The following is a 19,256-nucleotide window of genomic DNA, read 5'->3' as shown; positions in this document are numbered from 1 at the left end:
TGCAGAGCAAAGCTCATTTTTGCACCTCATTCAGTAAAACCTTTCTTTCTAGACCCTGCCTCCCACCTCCTTCCCCCAAAACCCCATGGAACTTTGTAGAGCTTGTACTAAAGCTTTGTAGTCCTCTCATTAGACTGATAATTCTTTGAGACCAGGGAGTCCTGAAGTCTCCAGTGTGTTGCTGAGTGAACAGAGCGAGCAGCACTCAGGTAAACAGACTGAGCCAAGTATAGTAGAAGCACGGTCATATCCTGGCTGGGGATCCCAGGATAAAATCTTGATCCCTACCCCTCACCTAGATGCACAGATGCAACCCCAGGTGCCCTCCCGGAAGTTTGAGCAATGCCCTGAGTAGTACAGAGGATTTCTTAATCCATACTTTGTACTTTGTAAGTGCAGCACTTGGTGTCTTGAAGGGTGGTGCTCTGGGTGAGGGGCCAGATGAAGGGTGAGTGAATGCTGGGCACCCCGGGAGGCTACCTTAGGGGGTTAAGGTGGGGCTGGGTTTCCTGGATTTGGCCTGAAGATCCCTGCTCCCACTTTCCAGACTTGCAGTACTGCCTTCCAGTGCCTTTGCCCCATCTTAAAGCAAGATGGGTTATTTCTCAAGTCAAGAGATAGATGGCCCAAGGCAAGAGTGATAATCATGCCACAAGATATTCAAGAAGTTAGAACCCTGAGTCGGTCCTCTCATCTCCTAAGTCTGGCTCTCCCGCCACGTTCACCCCAGCCCAGTACATACATACTAATGCTACCTCACTGGAAGCACAGCCCTTTCCCTCCCCCCCTCACCCAACTGAGGATCAGTGAGTCCCAGTTCCTTCTTTTTCGTTCTATTCTCTCCCCAGATGCCACTTTTGAGAAGGAATAGGCATTTTTCCTAGCCTTGCTGTCATTCACTCCTCCACTCTCTACAACTATCCACACTTCAGACACCGCTGAAGCTGAAACTGCTCTCCCTGAGGTCACTATGACCCCTTTCCAGATGTTTCTGCCTCGTAGCCACTGACTACTTCTGGAACTGCTCTCCCCTTAGCTTCCCGGCACCACGTGCTCTTGGCTTTGCTCCTGCCTCTCCAGCCTCCCCTCCAGTGTCCTTTTCTTTGGTTTTTCCCTTTGATGTTGGTTGAGTCCCTCCAGGCCCCCTCCTTGGCCTCCCAGGTGATGCCATCCTCTTCCATGATGGCTGCAGCTCTCTATAGCTCACATCCCCACCCTGCTGCCACCTGACAAATTCAAGTCCCTATTGTACATCCCTTTTTGAATGTCCTACCCATAATTCAACATGTCCCCAACTGTCCTACCTACTCTGCTCCTCACGTTCTTCCCTGGCATTACATCTACCCAGTTGTCTGAACCAGGAATGCAGGTCTTACTTGACCCCATTTCTTGTTGCTCCTGTAACTGCTCTCCTGCTCTCTCCTTACCCCTCTTACCCCCATTCTTTCTCACCATGACAGCCCAGGCACCTATTATTCCTCCCAAGTCAGTGCAGCAACAGCCTCCCACCTGACCTTTGCTGGTCCACAGAACGTTCTCCACAGGTAGCAACGGGGATTTTTCTCAAAGGAAAATCGGATCCTGTCCCTTCCCTGTTCAAATCTCAGTGGTCCCCTGCCCATGGGATAAAATGCAAGCTCCCTGGCATGGCTCCTCTGACACTGGACCCTGCTTGACTGCCACTGCCCCTCTTTCACTCCCATGTCCCACAGCAAATCCTCAACTCTTGCTCTGGGCCTTTGTATGTGGTTTTCCCCCTGGCCTGGAATCTACCCCACGCCCTTCCCCAAACTGTTCACTCCGTTAAAACTGCTTATCCTTTAGGTTCTGCTCAGAGGTCAACTCCCCTGGGAAGCTTCATGGACAAACCCTCCCTGCCCCCTTCCCAGCCTAGATGATGTCCACAGTCTGTGCTTACACTAGTAGTGAAGAGACCCCACAGTATCTAATCTAAAGGGTCGGAGAGCAAGGCACAGATGAGAAAGCTCCAGCGAAGGCATACACTGTGCATTGCTGGCTGGTGTATCTATTATCTAGCCCTTGACTCAGTCAAGAGTGGGGGCTGACACGCAGCAGATGAACTCACTGCCCATGTGGGACCTGACTCCCAGGGGTATAAATCTCCCTGGCAACGCAGGATATGACTCCCGGGGATGAGTCTGGACATGGCATCGTGGGATTGAGAACATCTTGTCCAAAAGGGGGAAGTGTAATGAAACAAAATAAAGTTTCAGTAGCTGAGAGATTCCAAATGGAGTTGAGAGGTCACTCTGGAGGGCATTCTTATGCACTATATAGATAACCCTTTTTAGTTTTTAGTGTATTGGAATAGCTAGAAGAAAATACTTGAAAAAATTACTTGAAACTGTTGAACTGCAACCCAGTAGCCTTGATTCTTGAAGACAATTGCATACCTACGTAGCTTACATGGTGTGACAGTGTGATTGTGAAAACCTGGTGGCTCACACTCCCTTTATCCAGTGTATGGACAGGGTAGAAAAATGGGGACAAAATTTAATGAAAAATAGGGTGGGATGGGGGGATGGAATATTTTAGGTGTTCTTTTTTACTTTTATTTATTTTTTGGGGGGGAATAAGAAAAATGTTCAAAAGTTGATTCTGGGGATGAATGCACAACTATATGACAGTATTGTGAATAGTTGATTATACACTGTGGATGATTGTAGGGTGTGTGAATATATCTCAATAAAACTGTATATATACATAAAAAAAAGAGTGGGGCTGATGAATGTTGATTGAATCAACATGTGAACCCATCCCTTCCCTCACCAACCAACCCCCTGCAGGAACTCGGGAAACAGAGGCACTAGCTTGCAAACAACCTGCCTACACCTCAGTTCTAAGAAAGCTTCTGGGAGGAGGAGGCTGTGCTTCCCCATTCCTGGTCTGAAAGGCTGGCAGAGTACTTGCTTCAAGAGCAACTGCCATGCGATGAGAAATGGAAGGGACAGAAGACTGGAAGGAAGGAGTGAATCACATTTACTGATTGATGAAGAGGGTAATCAGACACATCAAGAAATCTGGGCCCAGAGGCAGTCCTACTGACGGAGGCCCAGGAAGGGGCCGGCGAGGCTCCAACCTCACAACTCCTGAGGGGTCTGTCTAGCAGGCATCGGCCTGGGCCAGAGGTCAGCCCTAGGGTCCTGCCCCATTAGTCTCTCTAAGCCTGAGCCTCAGGGGCAAAACTTCAGAGCTCACAGCCTGCCTGTGTGCTCAGCCCCATGGGGGCAGATGGCCTGGACAAAGAGAAGAAGGCAAGGAAGGGGGCTGAGGAGCTGGGCACGCCTGTCCTCCCACCCTGAGGGAGAACGGAGACCCTGGCCCGGAGCAGGGGAGGAACCGAGCAGGGGAGGAACCGAGCAGGGAAGTCAGAGCCAAGGGTGATGGCCGGGCCATCAAAGAGCCAACCAGCTCAGAAGATATTGCGCTCCTCCATCTTCTCGCCCAAGTAAAAGCGGCTGAAGAGGAAGGGGCTCAGGTCGATGGTCTTGAAGCTGCCCTCCAGCACCATCTCGGCCACGGCTCGCCCCACAGCAGGCGCCTGCTGGAGCCCATGCCCGCTGAAGCCCGTGGCAAAGTACATGTTGATGACCAGTGGGTGGGGGCCCACCACTCCATTCTGGTCGAAGGTGTTATAGTCATAGTAGCCTGCCCAGGCACTTCGGACCTGCGGATACACGAGATGCTGGATGCAAGAGGCTGGGGACAGGCCCACCTCACTCCCGGCCGGGGGCCAGTGCATGGCGTCCTCCGCCATCCACCGAGGGCCCATGGGGTTGGGTCCATGGACTCGTTAGCAGTGGTGAGGTGGAGTGAGTAGGCAGAGGACAGAATTTCCAAGGGGACCAGGATTCTCCTGTGTCATCCGTCACTAGTTACCTTCAGAGTCTCGAAAGCTGGTACTCTCTGGGCCAAATGGGGCCACACCTTGTCCTGGAAGAAAGCGTGGTCCACTTCCAGGTTCCCTGGGTCCGGTTCTTCCTCCTGAGGTGACAGGTGGGACGAGGCTAATATTGCCTGGGACACAGGGCAGACCCAGACCTCACAGGCCCCTTTGGTGGGGATGAGGGGTGAGGAGAAAAGGCCCCAACTCAAACCAGGAGGAGACTGCAGTGTCAACACCACAGCCCTGGGCCCTCCAAAGGAGCCTGAGTCCTTAATGACTGATGGGCCGTGTCTCCTTCCCAGCACCCCCACCCCACTCAGCTTACCTCAGTGGGGCTGCAGCCACCGAGATAGTTGTTGCCTAATCCTTCCCGGCGGAAATAAGTTCCGCTGGTGTCCAAAACAAATGGGGTCTCCAGGCCTGGTCCCTGGGGGCAGTGCCACACGTACACGTACCTGCCAGAACCAGTGGGGCTAGGAAACTAGGGGGACAGCATGGTCAGCAGCCATCCACCCATGTGTGCACACGTGCACACACATACATGTACATGCGTGCACACACACACACACACAACCAAACTTTTTATATCATTTCTTTCCTTCTCTCGCTAATCCCCTCAGCTGCCCTAGGGAAGTCACCTTTTCCTCGGCTCCACGGGCAGCTTGGTGCCCGCAAGGGTGCCAGGGGGCCCCTGCCCGATACCAGCCAGCTCTGCAATGTGCCCCGACCAGGCTCCTGCCGTGTTGATGACAATGGCACACTCCACAGGCTGGTACTCCAGGCTGTTGTCCATCTTCACCTGCAGGCACAGAGGGTGAGGGGAGGGGCCGGGTCAGACCTTGGGCACCGTGAGAGCTACATTTCTTCCTCAGCCTTAATCTACCCATACTGAAAAGTGGGTAGAAGATCAAAATAAGGATAGCCATTAGCTTTAGTGTCCTTCCCCTGTGGTAAGACAGACACTCAGGCCAGGAACTTACGTGGACTTCGTGAATCCTTTTCAACGTCACCTCTTCCCCACTTCTGTCCTCCACATGGAGAGATGAAGAGATGAAACCTGGAAGAAAGAGAAAATAAAAAATAAGCCTTGAGGCCATAAAGAGGAAGAAGATTATGATTCCACTGCTTCCTAAGGGAAGGAGGCTGGAAGGATGGGAGCTTTCCCACAGACCCCAAGCAAAGAGAGATGGCGTAACCAGGATGAACTTGGCCCTCTCAGGACAGGAGCTGGAAGCTGTGGAGCAGGTCCCAAATCACGGAGAAGCCTCGTCAGGAGCTGGAGTCAGGACGGCCAGGCCCACCCCTCGGGGAGAACAACTTCCCTCCAACAACCATTGTTCAGGCTGCAAGTGAGAAAGTATGACCCTGTCTAGGTCCACACCTGCCTGGAGGAGGAACGGGCACTGGGCATGGGGATTCACACTCACGTGTCACCTCTCCCTGACAGAAGAGGACTCCCATGGACTGGGCCTTTTGCCGCAGCCCCTGGAGCAGACACCAGGGGTCAAACCAGCCTTCATTCTCCATCCCTGTGATGAGGAAAAGAGGGACTCATGAGGCGGGACTAGGACCCCCTGCTCCTACTGTATTTCTTGTCCCCCATCTCCAACTGGGAAGATCATCTCGACCCATGGATCCAGAGTTGAATCCTGGGGAAGGACAGCACTCACTGGCCCAGGGGAGGCCCTGCTGGCCAGGAGGGAGTGTCCAACCTGACGCACCCCTCAATCCTGATCTTTAGGCCAAGAACTGTCCCCTCTCCAAGAAAGCCTCACCATAAGATGCCAAAGCCACGCCCTCTGTGTTTATCCACGGAAACTTGTTCTGAAGCTGCTCAGGAGACATCAGACAAACTTTGGCTCCTTCCTGCCTGAGAGAAATGTGTGGGTCTGTGTGTGTGTGTGACAGGGGTGAGTGTGCAGAGAGGGATATTCAGACCCCACTCCACAAGGCGATTCCAGCTCATTCATGTCACTTCTCTGCCTAAAACCCCCACTTTTTCCTCAATGCTGAATGGGTTAAGGCCAAATCCCCTTGTCAAGGCTCTCAGCATCTGACCCGCTGTTTGTTCCTATACCCTGGCCTCCCTGTAGCCACACTAAACTCTTTGTCATCCACTAAACATCCCATATGCTTTCACGACATGGTGGGTAACTTCTTTCCCTCCACTCCTGCTTGGAATGGCTTTCCTCTCCATACCCTGGTACAGTCCTGTTCATCGGCATAAATACCTTCTGTGTCGCTCTCCCCCAAAGGGATCATAATGTAAGGGCTAAAAGAACATGCTCTTGAGCTAGACCACCTGGTTCAAATCCCAGCGCCACCACTTACTAGCTCCTTCTGCCTCAGTTTCTCCATATTTAAAATGGGTATGTTCTCATGACTAAATGAGTTAATTTCTGTACAGCATTCAGGAAGTACCTGATTTCATAGGGAGACTTACAGAAGTGTTTGCTAAATAAACATAAAAAATAAATAAAGTCTCCAGCTATATATCTCATAAAACTGCCCACCCTTGACAGATCATAAGACTCACTTTGGGCAGCAGTTGGCAGACTACGGTCCAGGAGCCAAATCAGGCCCACTGCCTGTTTTTGTGAAGTTTTACCGGAACACAGCCCTGCCCATCATTTATATTTTTGTCTTTTGGTGCTTTTGTTCTATAACAGCAGAGCTGAGTGGCTGCAACAAAGACTATAGGGCCCACAGAGTCTAAAATATTTACTATCTGGCCCTTTACAGAAAAAGTTTCCTGACCCCTGGGTAAGGGTCCTTGTTAAAAACCCAGATTCCTGGGCGCCTCCCTAGAGATTCTGATGTATTAGGTCTGGGATGGGCCTTAGGGAATTCTTTACCATCTGGCAAATTTAGGAGCCACTGTGGCAGCGCTCCTTCCATATGTGTATAACTTCTGTATGTATCTGTCTTTCCAGAGAGACTGATCTCCTGGGGAGCAGGGGTGTGTCCTGTCAGCTCTTTATCCCAGCTGCCTGACTCCGTGCAGGCACGTGCTGAATGTGCAAGGTCGAACAGGTGCTCAGGGCCAGGCCGGGCACCCACCTCTGCATTTTCACGTTGCTCTCCATGATTGCAGCATCCTTTTCAGAAGCCAGCAACAGGTAACCTGAAGGGTTGAACTGGAGGTCCAAGGGAGGAGCATCGACTACCGCTAGGTACTCCTGTGTGCAAAGAAAAGCCCCTACAAGATGCTGACTGCAAGAAGGGAGAGCTTTCCTGGCTTCCTCGCTCATGGCTCCCCCCTGGACCAGAGGGAAACCCTCCTCTAGGCACCACCAATTGGAAGAAAAACCAGCGACTGCAGATCCTAGTTGCCAAACCATTTCTGCTCCCAGGATCTCCTAGCCAGAGGGCCACTCCAATCTCTCTGAGCTAAAGGAGGGGTTACCCTCCCAACCCCCCAAATCCCCTTGCACGTACATTGATGTTCCGTAGAAAGTTGACTGAAAAGAGGGAGAGCTGGACGTTCTCGGGCAATGAGAACTGCTGACGGATCCCACCCACAGAAAGCCCTGTGGAGGCTTGTGAATACTATGGAGACAAGGAAAGTGGAAGCACACCGTCACTCAGGCAAGGAATACTGTAATGGAAACTGTGAAGTTATACAACTTCAGTTAAAGGGGAGCTCTTCTCATGAGTTCATAATCTCCGAAGAGTTGAAGTAGATAAACCTATTTCAAATCAACCAGCAGTCCAGAGAGAACAATGTTTATAAAAATCCTTATTAGCAGAGAGGGTCAGCTATCTAAATAGGGCTGGGCACAGCGGTACAAAATAGTGACAGCCTGGAAGTCCAATGGCAGGAAGCGAACTTTGATCTACTAATTAGAAAATGGAGGGATATGATCAAAGTAGTAAGATCAGTGACTAGCTGGCAACGGCAGAAAGGAACAACTAAAGGGCAAAAACCTCCAAAGTAAAGGAGCCTAAAAGGAGGTTGAGATAGCCGTTTGTATTAATTCCAGCTTGAATACAAGCTCTCTTTGGCCAGGCCTTTGAGATCTCAAAAGAGCCAACATCGTGCAGTTTGCTATTGCAAACACCAGAGTTTAATGCCAAGGTCCTTAGGTTAAGGAAGAAAAAAACTTGGGACTATTTCTCAACAAGGTCCAAAACACAGTCCCTGCCCTTTGGAGCCCCTAAAGATTGAAATCTTTTCACTCCTCCCCTTCCCTTCTCCCTAGAGTTCTTAAAATATGAGTCACCTTCTTTGCCCCACTGAAGACTCTGCCCTTCCCCAGACCTTACCGTATGGTCCCGTTCCACCACCAGCACCCGAATGGCACCTCGTTGCGCCTCCAATCTCTTCAGCCAATAGGCCACGGACAGGCCAATCACCCCACCTCCCACAATCACCACATCCGAGCGTTCAGGGGGCAAGTGGCTGGTGTCATACAGGGGGTCCCAGGCCCCTCCAGGCAGGACTGACTGGACCTTCTTCTTAATCTTGGACACCTTTTCATCCCAATCTGTGGGAAGTAATTGTGGTCAAAGAGGGCCACACATTCCTTTCCCTGCTGGGGTGGGGGGTGGGGAGGGGCTGGAGGAAGGTTACAGGAGTAGACTGAGTTGGCCGTCAACCTTTCTCAACTTGCACCTGGCAGTATTGCCACAGCTTTGCTGTCTGGTCTCTCTGCCAGCGGTCTCTCTTCCTTTTCATGCATCGTGCACAGCACTGCAAGATTCAACTTCCTAAAATTAACACTCGATACTCTCTTTCCAGGCTGGGTGGCTCACATATGTTTATCTCCTGCACAGACCTCCCTCTCGCATATTCTACTGCACATACCTCCCTCTCATATATTCAATTGCCTTGTCATCTCCAATTGGATGTTCTAGGTCCCCTGAGCTGCAGCACACCCTGAAACATGGCAGTTGGGAGCGGCACCTTACCCCAAGTACCCATCCCATCAACAAACATATGCTCATGTCCTACTATTAAGGCCTGATGGCCCTGCCTCCTTGATAGCTCTCCAGCTCGTACCCTTCTTTCCACCTCTGCCGCCACCACCCTAGGCCAAGCCACTATAATCTCTCACCTGGACTACTGCAAAAGCCTCCTAACTGTTCCCACTAATTCTCCTCTTGCCCACCCCACTCCTGCTGCCAACCTCTCTTCTAACCTCACAGCTAGAATGATCTTTTCTAAACACTAATGTAATCACATACTCCCTTGCTTAAAATCCTCCAGTGGCTTTTCAGCACTCTACAAATGAAGCCCAGAATCTTTAAAATGGCCTATAAAAGCACTACACAAACTGGTTCCTGTCCATCTTGCCCTGGATCACCCCCACTCTCCAGACCTTCTGGTTCATCTCTCTACAGGGAATCTGCTTGTGTTCTCTCTGCTTAGAAACTCTGTGTCCACTTTGCCTGGTTAAATCCTTGCTTCCTGTAGATTGCAGCTGTTATCCCTTCTTCAGGCAATTCTCCTATCACACAGACTTACATCTCTGTGAACCTCTCTTTTGCAGCACGAGACACACTTGCAACTTTGACCTTATTTGTGATAATGCTTCATACAATAAAATCCATGAGGGCAGAGTCTGTGGTGACCTTCTTCACCACTGAATCTCCCACCTAGCACAATACCTGGCACATGCTAAGTGCTCAAGAAGTGTCTTGAATAAATGAATCTGTTTGCACTTCATACCTAACAAGGATCTTCAAGACTTCTGACTGTCTCCAATAGTGTTCAAACCCTTCTCAGCAGCATTCGAATCTTTCTTTGATCTGGCCCTACCTAATCTCCCCATGTTACTTTTCCTAGTACTATCAGAATCTCTGCTATCTAGATGGTGTTTACTACCTAGATGGTTCCTTGCAAACAAAACAAAACAAAACAAAAAACCAGAATACTTTCCTCCTCCAAAACTTTGCCCAGTTCTCCATAGTCTGGAATATACACCTTCCTTGAACCTGTAAGCATTATCCTTCAGCCATTCTCAGTTCTCATCTGCCCCTTGTGCTCCTACAACTGTACACTCAGTGGCCTCGCAGTGCAGCGGATTGTCAAAGTTGGGTTCCATGGCGTCTTGAACTGGTCGATTGTTCAACGAAGTCACCAGCTACACGCCAGACATCTCTAGGACACAGGGTGAGTGCTCTCCTTCTCTTCTTCCCTCCTTCGCTGCCACGGCCCTGAGCACAGCACCCTGCACGCGGGCAGGACTTCATGTACATCTATGCAACCAATGAGCCTGGCTTCCTCTGATTGTGGCGGTAAGCTGAGGCACAGAACGATGTGGGACTGGTCCCCTGAGAAGGGCGGCGTTGGAATCCACGCCCCGACCCAGGCCCTACAAGCTCCGGCAGTCTGACTGTCGCCCCCTCCCACAGCCGAACCACTGTCTTCCCAGCGTGGGCCGGAGTCGCGGCTCCTGAGGACCACACAGTGGGAGGCTGGGGACACCCAGAGCCACGATACCCTCTGCTGCCCTCAACTTTACCCCAAGTAGTGCCTCCTCTGCGTGTGCCTAGCCCGCGGATCAAGGGGCCCCGGCACAAGGTGAGACGCAGCCCAGTCCGAAGCATGGCACCTCCGACAGCGACTCCTCTGAGGGCTGCCCCCAACACGCCCTGTTCGGTGCCTCCAGGTGACGTCCTTGCTCCATGCCATGAGCCGGTCCAACGAGCCCGCTCATTGGCCAGCGGCCTCAGCTGTCTACTCTGGGCCCTGCCCCTTCGCACTATAGGCTGCCGTTTGCCCGTGACTACCAGCGAACCGCGTCCTGACCCGGCCCCCACCTGCCATTGGCGAACCTTTGGTTACGTCATGCCTGCGGGACCGAGGAAGGAGGGGCAGGGGGCCCTGCAGCGCTGAGCGGAAGTGCGGATGAGCCGGTTTCCGGGGCCGCTGGTGTGACGTGTCCCACTCCTGGCGCAGCAGGAAGCGGCGGCGATCACGGCCTGAGTTCCCGGCGCCGGCCCCAGCTTCTTCACCGCTGCCGCCATGCTCGACTTCTTCACCATTTTCTCCAAGGGCGGGCTTGTGCTCTGGTGCTTCCAGGGCGTGAGCGACTCATGCACTGGGCCCGTTAACGCGTTGATTCGTTCCGTGCTGCTGCAGGTACCGCCCCCGCGGGAGCAGAACTCCGGGCTATCACTCCCTGACCCCCTGTCCGTCGTCCCCTTCGACTGATCACACCTCAAATTGATCACTCACCCATCACACCATCCCGCAAGTTGGGGATGCCCTCTTCCCCGTCCCCTCCCGTCGGTTTTTGGACTTTAGTAGGACTCCGGCGCCTATTGGCGTCTCCTCTCCCTCTACTCACCACTCCCTTCCCCACCCCCAGCAGCTTTGTTTTCTATTTCGTTTCAGAGGCTAGGTGAGCTAATGGATGGGAAAACGCCTTCTAAAAACTGTAAATGGTGAACAACTGCTAGTAGATTTGTTTGTATGAGGATTACTTCCCTCCTGATTCCCACGTCTTGCCTTCTCTCTCACCTCCTCCTCCCTCTGTCCCCAACTTGGTATCTGTTTTTCTCCCTGGTGCAATGCTAGAGAGAAGTGCCCCAGCATCTTTGTGTCCTGGGGACAGGTTTGACTTTGGGGGGGAGTGTCAGCTTCTTTTCCAAAGGTTAATTCTGAAGAGGCCCAAATCTGGGTTTTCTGGGGATAATCTGAACTCTAGGGCATACTCTTTTTCCAGGAACGGGGAGGTAACAACTCCTTCACCCATGAGGCACTCACACTCAAGTATAAACTGGACAACCAGTTTGAGCTGGTGTTTGTGGTAAGTGGAGGTATTTTTATTTTAGAGGGACAATGATTACAGCTCACCATAGCCATGATTATTAAAAGAACTCGAATTAACTGCACCTCGTGGTATATAATGAAGTAACTGAAAACATGGTGTGGCAGGGGGTGGTTGGGGAGACACTCCTGAGACCAGTCAGAGAGGCTGGCTGCCCCTCAGGTCAGGGGAACCTGCCAGGTGGCTGAGCCAGTCTCTGGAGGCCTGGGTGGAGTTGGCTTCTCTCCCTTCTGGACTGCCCCTTGTCAGCAGATATGTTGACTATTTCTTCCCCTGCACAGGTTGGCTTTCAAAAGATCCTAACGCTGACATATGTAGACAAATTGATAGATGACGTGCACCGACTGTTTCGGGACAAGTACCGCACAGAGATCCAACAGCAGAGTGCTTTAAGTCTATTGAATGGCACCTTCGATTTCCAAAATGACTTCATGCGGCTTCTTCGGTGAGAGGCCTCCCCTCTCCAAAATAAGTTTCTGTAACTCAGTGAGCACCCTTTCCTCCTGAGAGTAGTTTTCAAGAGTATTAAGTTACGAATTGGGAGAGACACTCTCCTACATTGGCTACTCAGTTATGACTGATTCTCTTGGTGTGAGGGTCCTTTTTCTGGACTTTGGATTTCTCCTCATGCATGGAGTAGAAAGATCAATGATTCTGTTTTCCCTTTAGTGAAGCAGAAGAGAGCAGTAAGATCCGTGCTCCTACTACCATGAAGAAATTTGAAGATTCTGAAAAGGCCAAGAAACCCGCACGGTCCATGATTGAGACACGAGGTGAAAAGCCCAAGGAGAAAGCAAAGAACAGCAAAAAAACCAAGGGGGCCAAGAAGGAAGGTGAGTTTGGGCTCCTTGGACATATTGGGACATGAGAAGGTGCTAATGTGGTGCTAAGGACTGAGGTGGTTCCCTCCTTCCCTTTATCATTGCTCGGCTACCTCTAGCTCAGATGCCTACCAGCCTCATGCCCTATCCCCAGGCCTTGTGGTCCCAAGGTGTTCGTTCCATGTTTCCTTTTAAGGATTTGGAAGAGTTTTTCCCATTGTCTGTTTTGTTGGGATTTGGTCCTTTTTCTCCAGTAAGGTTCCTCCTGACAGGTTCTGATAGCCCTTCGGCTACCAGCAAAGCAGTCCCTGCAGAAAAGTCAGGTCTTCCAGTGGGGCCTGAGGATGGGGTAGAACTTTCCAAAGAGGAGCTGATCCGCAGGAAGCGAGAAGAGTTCATTCAGAAGCATGGCAGGGGTATGGACAAGTCCAGGTGAGCCTTCTAACTTTCTCCAGTACTTCTCAGAGATTGCCTTCTTGGGAGCAAGGGAGTTCTTATTTGGTTCATGGGTAGATGTTTCCTTCCCTGCTTTTCCACCAATAACCCTTTGCACCATAACCCTTTGCAGCAAGTCCCAGAAGTCAGATGCTCCAAAGGAGAAGGGCAAAAAGGTGCCTCGGGTGTGGGCCCTGGGTGGCTGTGCTAACAAGGAAGTCTTGGATTACAGTACTCCCACCACAAACGGAACTCCTGAGGTTACCCTGCCTGAGGACATCAATTTGGTAAGAGGCACTGGAGGGGGGTGGGAATACAATGGGAGGGGGTAGGAGTAGCCGTGTTGTGGGGGGGTGGGGAGGGAAGGAGCAAAGTAAAATTACCATTAATAAGAAATTGGGGAGAAAGCTGAGGCTAGCAGTACTGAATTTCTCTGAGTGACAGGGTGAGTTACATTTGGAGCTGCCCCAAATCAAAGAGGCAGAGCAATGTGAACAGGGTAAACCCTGGGCTTTTTTCCCTGTTTTCCTTAGAGCCCTTAGTGTTCTGACCCCTTCTTCCTTTCCCCACACTCTCCAGATTCGAGGAACTGGGCCTGCGGGGCAGCTTCAGGATCTGGACTGCAGCAGCTCAGAGGACGAAGGAGCTGCCCAAAGCCCCACCAAACCTAGGTAGGGGGATTTCAGGTGGAGGGTGGTGTGTGTGTGGCTCCAGAATTGATGTGATTCACCTCCTGCCCACTGACTTTATGCGTATTTTATCTCCTTTGCCTGTAGGGCTACAAAGGGGACTCTGGGTGGCATGTTTGGGATGCTGAAGGGTCTTGTGGGCTCTAAGAGCTTGAGTCGTGAAGACATGGAGTCTGTGTTGGACAAGATGCGTGATCATCTCATTGGTGAGTCGTGAGGAGCTAGGGCTGCATCTTGTGCTCAGGGTAGAGTGCAGAGCCACCATAAGGATCTTTCACTCCTGGCTTGGCTCTCAAACAACTCTTCCCCTTGTCTGTCTTCAGCTAAGAACGTGGCTGCAGACATTGCAGTCCAGCTCTGTGAATCTGTTGCCAACAAGTTGGAAGGGAAGGTGATGGGGACATTCAGTAGTAAGTATCTCCCTAAACTGGAAGTGCTTAGAGGATTGTGAATACCAGGAAGTTAAGAGCACAGGCCTCCATTTTTACTAATTACGTGACTTAGGGCAAACTTCTTGGTCTCTGTTACATATCCTGCCTCTTAAGAGTGTTGGGAGGGTTAAAGGGATTTAGGCTTGTGTAGTACTTAGAACAGTGCCAGACATAGCCAGGATTCCAAAGATCCTGGTACCGTCCCCATCCTGTTTCCCTTAGCTTTTAAGGGTGTTGGTCTTTGTTGGAGTTTGGGCTTTGGGTTTCATGGCTTCTGCCCACCCTGCCCCCCAGCGGTGACTTCCACAGTGAAGCAAGCTCTCCAGGAGTCCCTGGTACAGATTCTGCAGCCACAGCGTCGTGTAGACATGCTCCGGGATATCATGGATGCCCAACGTCGCCAGCGCCCTTATGTAGTCACCTTCTGTGGTGTTAATGGAGTGGGGAAGTCTACCAATCTTGCCAAGGTAAATGTGGCCTTGCTCTGACGTTCTCTCTTCACTCTCTATGCCTTAGCAGCCTTGGTTCTAAGTGAGTTTTCTTCATCTCTTCTGTATAGATTTCCTTCTGGCTGTTAGAGAATGGCTTCAGTGTCCTCATTGCTGCCTGCGACACATTCCGTGCTGGGGCCGTGGAACAGCTGCGTACACACACCCGGCGTCTGAGTGCCCTGCATCCTCCAGAGAATCACGGTGGCCGTACCATGGTGCAGTTGTTTGAAAAGGGCTATGGCAAGGATGCTGCTGGCATTGCCATGGAAGCTATTGCCTTTGGTACAGTGCATGGGGAGCAAGAGGGCATGGAGGATTGCCTGGGCCCTTTCCCTCCTTGGGTTCCCAACTACAAACATACTGTTAAATAACAGAAGAACAAAAGAATTTATACCTACCATGTCGAGCAGTGAATGGTCCTTATGGTACAGCTGAGAAATTCTAGATGGCTCTGCTCCCTAACCATCCCTCCCCCTGTGCACATGACGCAGCCCCAATTCCTTACAACTCAACAAGTTAATATATTCTGACCAAAGAAACCTGATTTTGGTGACCTTTACCCTATTGTCATCCTTTCCCCAAATATGCTAGGTGATGGCCAAGCACAGAATGTGTTTTCTCATATTACCTTGTAACCAAATCCAGAGCCCCTCCCACAAAAGTTAAGAGAGTTTGGCTTTTAATTGAGCCAGAACCCCCCAGGACCTTTTGAGATGAAGTTATAACTAGGCGTGAGTGCCAGTGTTTTGAGTTGACCACTGTTTTTCTCTCTAGCACGTAACCAAGGCTTTGATGTGGTACTGGTGGACACAGCTGGCCGCATGCAAGACAACGCCCCCCTGATGACTGCCCTGGCCAAACTCATTACTGTCAATACACCTGACTTGGTGCTGTTTGTTGGGGAGGCCTTAGTAGGCAACGAGGCCGTGGATCAGCTGGTGAGGGCTAGGGCCTCCTTCCCTTCCCATTCTCAGCTTTGGCCAATTAGGTCCTGCTTATACTTGTATCGGCTTTTTCCTTTTCAGGTCAAGTTCAACAGAGCCTTGGCTGACCATTCTATGGCTCAAATACCTCGGCTCATTGATGGCATTGTCCTTACTAAATTTGATACCATTGATGACAAGGTAAATAATGGATAATGGACACAGGACAAAGTGGGACTGAGGGGGGGAGAAACAGTTCTTCACCAGTGAGCTGAGGCTGCAGAGATATACTGGCTCCAGAGCTTCTTGTCATCGGGGAAGTGGTGAAAGGCAGTGTGCTTGAATTGATCAGGTTTCACCTTTCTACACTTCAGGTGGGAGCTGCTATTTCCATGACGTACATCACAAGCAAACCCATCGTGTTTGTGGGCACTGGCCAGACCTACTGTGACCTACGCAGTCTCAACGCCAAGGCTGTGGTGGCTGCCCTCATGAAGGCTTAATGTGGCTCTTGCCCAATACCAAATCGCCGCTTTCCCCCACAAACCCTTATTCCTATATCAAGAATGTGCTTTAGAGTATATGAGTGACTTGTCTTCAGTGTAGTAGAAAGGCAGAGTGGGGGGAGGCCCAGGGGCTTGCAGCTCCTCCTAACCCCCACTCCCTATCCAGCCTCTGTCTGTAAGGAGGGCCTAATCATGTTACAGTCACTGCCCACTGTCCCCCTCCCAGGGTTCTCCCCTGCTACTGACGCATTCCCTTCACCTGCCTACGGACCCAACACCAGAGCTCAGCAGTGTTAATGGGTATGATCCTAGGGACATCTGAGCCTCATGAGTAGCTTGAAGTCCCAGCTCCATGAGCTTAAGAGATTCTTCAGGAGCCAGCTCTGGGTCTTGAGTGGCACCTTTGCCTAGATACCTAGTTTTCAGGTCCCTGGGGACCAGGAAGACACCCACCTCACTGTGGCAGTGTACAGCCTTTTCTAAATGCTGCTAATTCTGATGACCCACCCCCATTCCCCCAAAGTATCAGCAAGGCCAGACTGACTTGTTACTAATGAACAACAAATCCCTGCTTCCCTTGGAAATAAGGGAGCTGAGCTGCAGTGTTGCATTGGGCTTTTCAGCCTTCAAACACTTCCCTACTCCTAGAATCCAGGTGTAAGCTTTGCATGTTCCCCTTCTCGGGAAAAAACTAATTGTCAGAAGGGTATACGTTGTCCCCTGCCCCGTTCTTCACCCCATGAGCAGATCCTAGCTGCTTCTCATCCCCCTCTTCTCTACAGTGCCTGGTAGACAAGTGCTACATTGAAAAATGCAAACCTCTCGTTAAGATTTGCCCTGTAGCTTGATATTACAGATGTGCTATTAGTGCAATAAGGTGAAGGCTGTCTGCCCAGAGAAATACATATTTATATAAGAAAATAAATTTCATAAATAAATTGCCTTTTAAGTCTTGGAGTTATTTTATATAGGATTCAAAACTAAGATCCCACATCACACCAACCTGTAGTTCTCGGGCTTCTTTGGTAAGAAGTGACAAACGTCGGGAACTGATCAAGATAGTGCTCCTAAGAATCAGATGAAAACAGTTGTCCTGAGAAACAAACCACCCCACCCCAAGGTGCAAAGACAACTTTTAAGATTTAAATTTAGATATAAAAATTAGGCTTGGTAGTACCTTGATGTGGGTTAGGATTTTCTTAAAGTGACAGAGTCAGGGCCCTGGGAAGTAAATGAACAGACTTTTAATATAGCTCAGTTACATAAAATACTGTACATTGTAAAAGATCTAGAAAACTAGAGCTTTGAGTCATGTTTTTAAAAAGCCATTAAGCTTAATTGAAAAACCAAATATAGAGTACAAAACTGCAACAAGGGGCACAGCTCTGGGTCCCCAAGTCCTTCATGCAGAGCTGTAGCCACAACCAGTGGGGGTCGCCTGGGCCTGTGGCGATGACACAAGCATGTCCAGCCTGGAGGGCCTATGCTTGTGCCTGCTGTCACTTGAGTCCTGAACTGGAACAGACAGCAGAGTGTCAAGAACCAGCTGGAATGAAGGATTTAGTTGGAACATTTTCCCCCTACTCTACCCCCAACCATCAATGTCTAGGTTTGGTACTTCCTGGGAGCTGTGATGGTTCTTCTAAGTTTGTTAAAACGCTGTCCATAGTAGGGCAGGCCTCGCCTTAAACAGCTGTGTCTAATGGTGATTTCTCTCACCCTCTCATGTACTACAGCCTGTGGGGAAAGAGAAAGGTAGAGAATGAAATCCAGTTTCACAAAACAGGCTTAAATACCTAAAGTTGTAGTTACCAGGGACATAAAATCCTTTCAGGTAGGAAAGGTAACTCACTATTCCTCATAGTTTTAGCTAGGTCCTATCAAAACATTTTCTGCTCACTCACTGATAAATAGCAGTAAAGGAAATAGTATACCTCTTATTTCACTGTGTGCTGCGGAGGAACCATTTAGCTGACCTTCTCTCACCACTCCTGTTAAATAGAGTGTAAATCAGTATCAAACAGACTGAAAAGGATGACATTATAGGGGAGAGGATCCTGCATTTGCAGACTTATATTACATAACAGGGAAGCAGTAGGGTTCCCGAGTGCATTAAGACCAAACCAAAAGCATTTTACCAAGGCACAGTGTATCTGCGAGTTTCCTAGAGGGCCAAGTTTAGCTGAAAAGTTCAACCAGGGAAGGGAGCAGCTCTCAAGTCAGCAAATTCAACCAAGGAGAAGAGCGGAAAGCAGCAGATGGTCCCACATTGTAAGACATGTTAGACCTGCACTGTCCAATATGTTACCACTGATAGGCACATGTGGTTATTTAGTTTTAAATTAAACAAGTTTACAATTCTGTTCCGCAGTTACACTGGCCACACTTGAAATGCCCAATTGCCGCACGTGGCTTATGGCTATGGTACTGAACAGTGAAAACTACAGCATATTTCAATCATCACAGAGAATTCTATTGCAAGCAGTGGAGTAGATAATGGTGCCGGGTAAAGTATAAAAATAAACATGTAGAAGAAAAGAACCAGAAATACAGCCAATCAGGGTATAAATAAAATACACGGCACTCAAACCTACAAATTGGTGTGGTTACCGATTGGTATACCCCCTTGGAAAGTAATTTAGCATAATATGTATTGACCCCCAAAATGTTCATGCCCTTTGACCTAGGAATTATGCTGAGAACTCATCCTAAAGAAACTATCAAAGAAAAACACTGTAGAGTCAAAGATGTCATTCATGGCAACATTATTTACATCAGAAAAGAAACTGGGAAGAAAGTCAGAAAACAGCCTAAGGGGAACAGTTAGGTAAATTGTAACATCCACACTGAAATATAACATAGTCATTAAAAAGAGTGGTTAAGACTGTAGCCATGTGGGAAAATAAAGTAACAAAACTGTATGTATACTTTGTTTACAACTATGAAAAAACTCTGGGGAAAATGCTAACTGGAAATATGCCAAAATAACTGCTTATGTTAGGGCAATAAATTAGAAGATAATTATTTTTCTTTTCCCCATTACTTTATTTTTCTGAAATACCTGCAGTAGATCCTACAGAATCCTTTGAAGCCAAGCAATTTCCCCCAGCCAAAAGTCATGAACGCCAAGCGAACAGCTAATGCTCAGTGTTGAAAAACAAAACGGGACAAGACCTCTTCCCTCTTCTCCGTATATGCCCACTGAGGCTCAAAACCTAACCAAGGATGGAAGAGACGTCAGACTAGTCTCAAAGGAATAATGTTTTTAACCTACA

General features: G+C 49.7%; 3 protein-coding genes across 5 annotated transcripts in view; 1 reads left to right on the top strand and 2 right to left on the bottom strand.

The window, feature by feature from the left end:
• Positions 1–2,983: 2,983 nt before the first annotated feature.
• Positions 2,984–10,540, bottom strand: FOXRED1 (FAD dependent oxidoreductase domain containing 1). Its single transcript, XM_037841907.1, has 11 exons — positions 10,375–10,540; positions 8,174–8,394; positions 7,346–7,456; positions 6,968–7,086; positions 5,683–5,777; positions 5,335–5,436; positions 4,888–4,964; positions 4,546–4,706; positions 4,233–4,362; positions 3,901–4,005; positions 2,984–3,688 (listed from the first exon to the last, which is right to left on the bottom strand). Exons 1-11 carry the CDS (start codon positions 10,457–10,459, stop codon positions 3,434–3,436), a joined length of 1,461 nt encoding a protein of 486 aa, XP_037697835.1. The 5' UTR covers positions 10,460–10,540; the 3' UTR covers positions 2,984–3,433.
• Positions 10,541–10,771: 231 nt separating this feature from the next.
• SRPRA (SRP receptor subunit alpha) lies at positions 10,772–16,930 on the top strand. Its single transcript, XM_037841906.1, has 14 exons — positions 10,772–10,994; positions 11,581–11,664; positions 11,967–12,130; positions 12,355–12,518; positions 12,779–12,938; positions 13,075–13,228; positions 13,521–13,612; positions 13,718–13,836; positions 13,954–14,040; positions 14,356–14,528; positions 14,621–14,834; positions 15,327–15,490; positions 15,578–15,676; positions 15,850–16,930. Exons 1-14 carry the CDS (start codon positions 10,878–10,880, stop codon positions 15,976–15,978), a joined length of 1,920 nt encoding a protein of 639 aa, XP_037697834.1. The 5' UTR covers positions 10,772–10,877; the 3' UTR covers positions 15,979–16,930.
• A 279-nt stretch (positions 16,931–17,209) lies between these two features.
• FAM118B (family with sequence similarity 118 member B) overlaps positions 17,210–19,256 on the bottom strand; it is a 62,506-nt gene continuing 60,459 nt past the window's right edge. For 2 of the 3 annotated variants that reach the window (XM_037841908.1, XM_037841909.1), the window contains exons 7-8: positions 17,916–17,972; positions 17,210–17,718 (exon numbers count right to left, since the gene is read on the bottom strand). In XM_037841908.1, coding sequence (XP_037697836.1) covers positions 17,705–17,718; positions 17,916–17,972 — 71 coding nt within the window. In that variant the 3' untranslated portion in view covers positions 17,210–17,704. The remainder of the gene's footprint in view (positions 17,719–17,915; positions 17,973–19,256) is intronic. The other variant, XM_037841911.1, reaches the window with a different exon arrangement.

This window comes from Choloepus didactylus, chromosome 6, assembly GCF_015220235.1.
Source record: "Choloepus didactylus isolate mChoDid1 chromosome 6, mChoDid1.pri, whole genome shotgun sequence".
Taxonomy (NCBI): Eukaryota; Metazoa; Chordata; class Mammalia; order Pilosa; family Megalonychidae; genus Choloepus; species Choloepus didactylus.
Note: the sequence above shows the minus strand (reverse complement) of the source record. Positions and strands in the feature narration are given on the sequence as shown.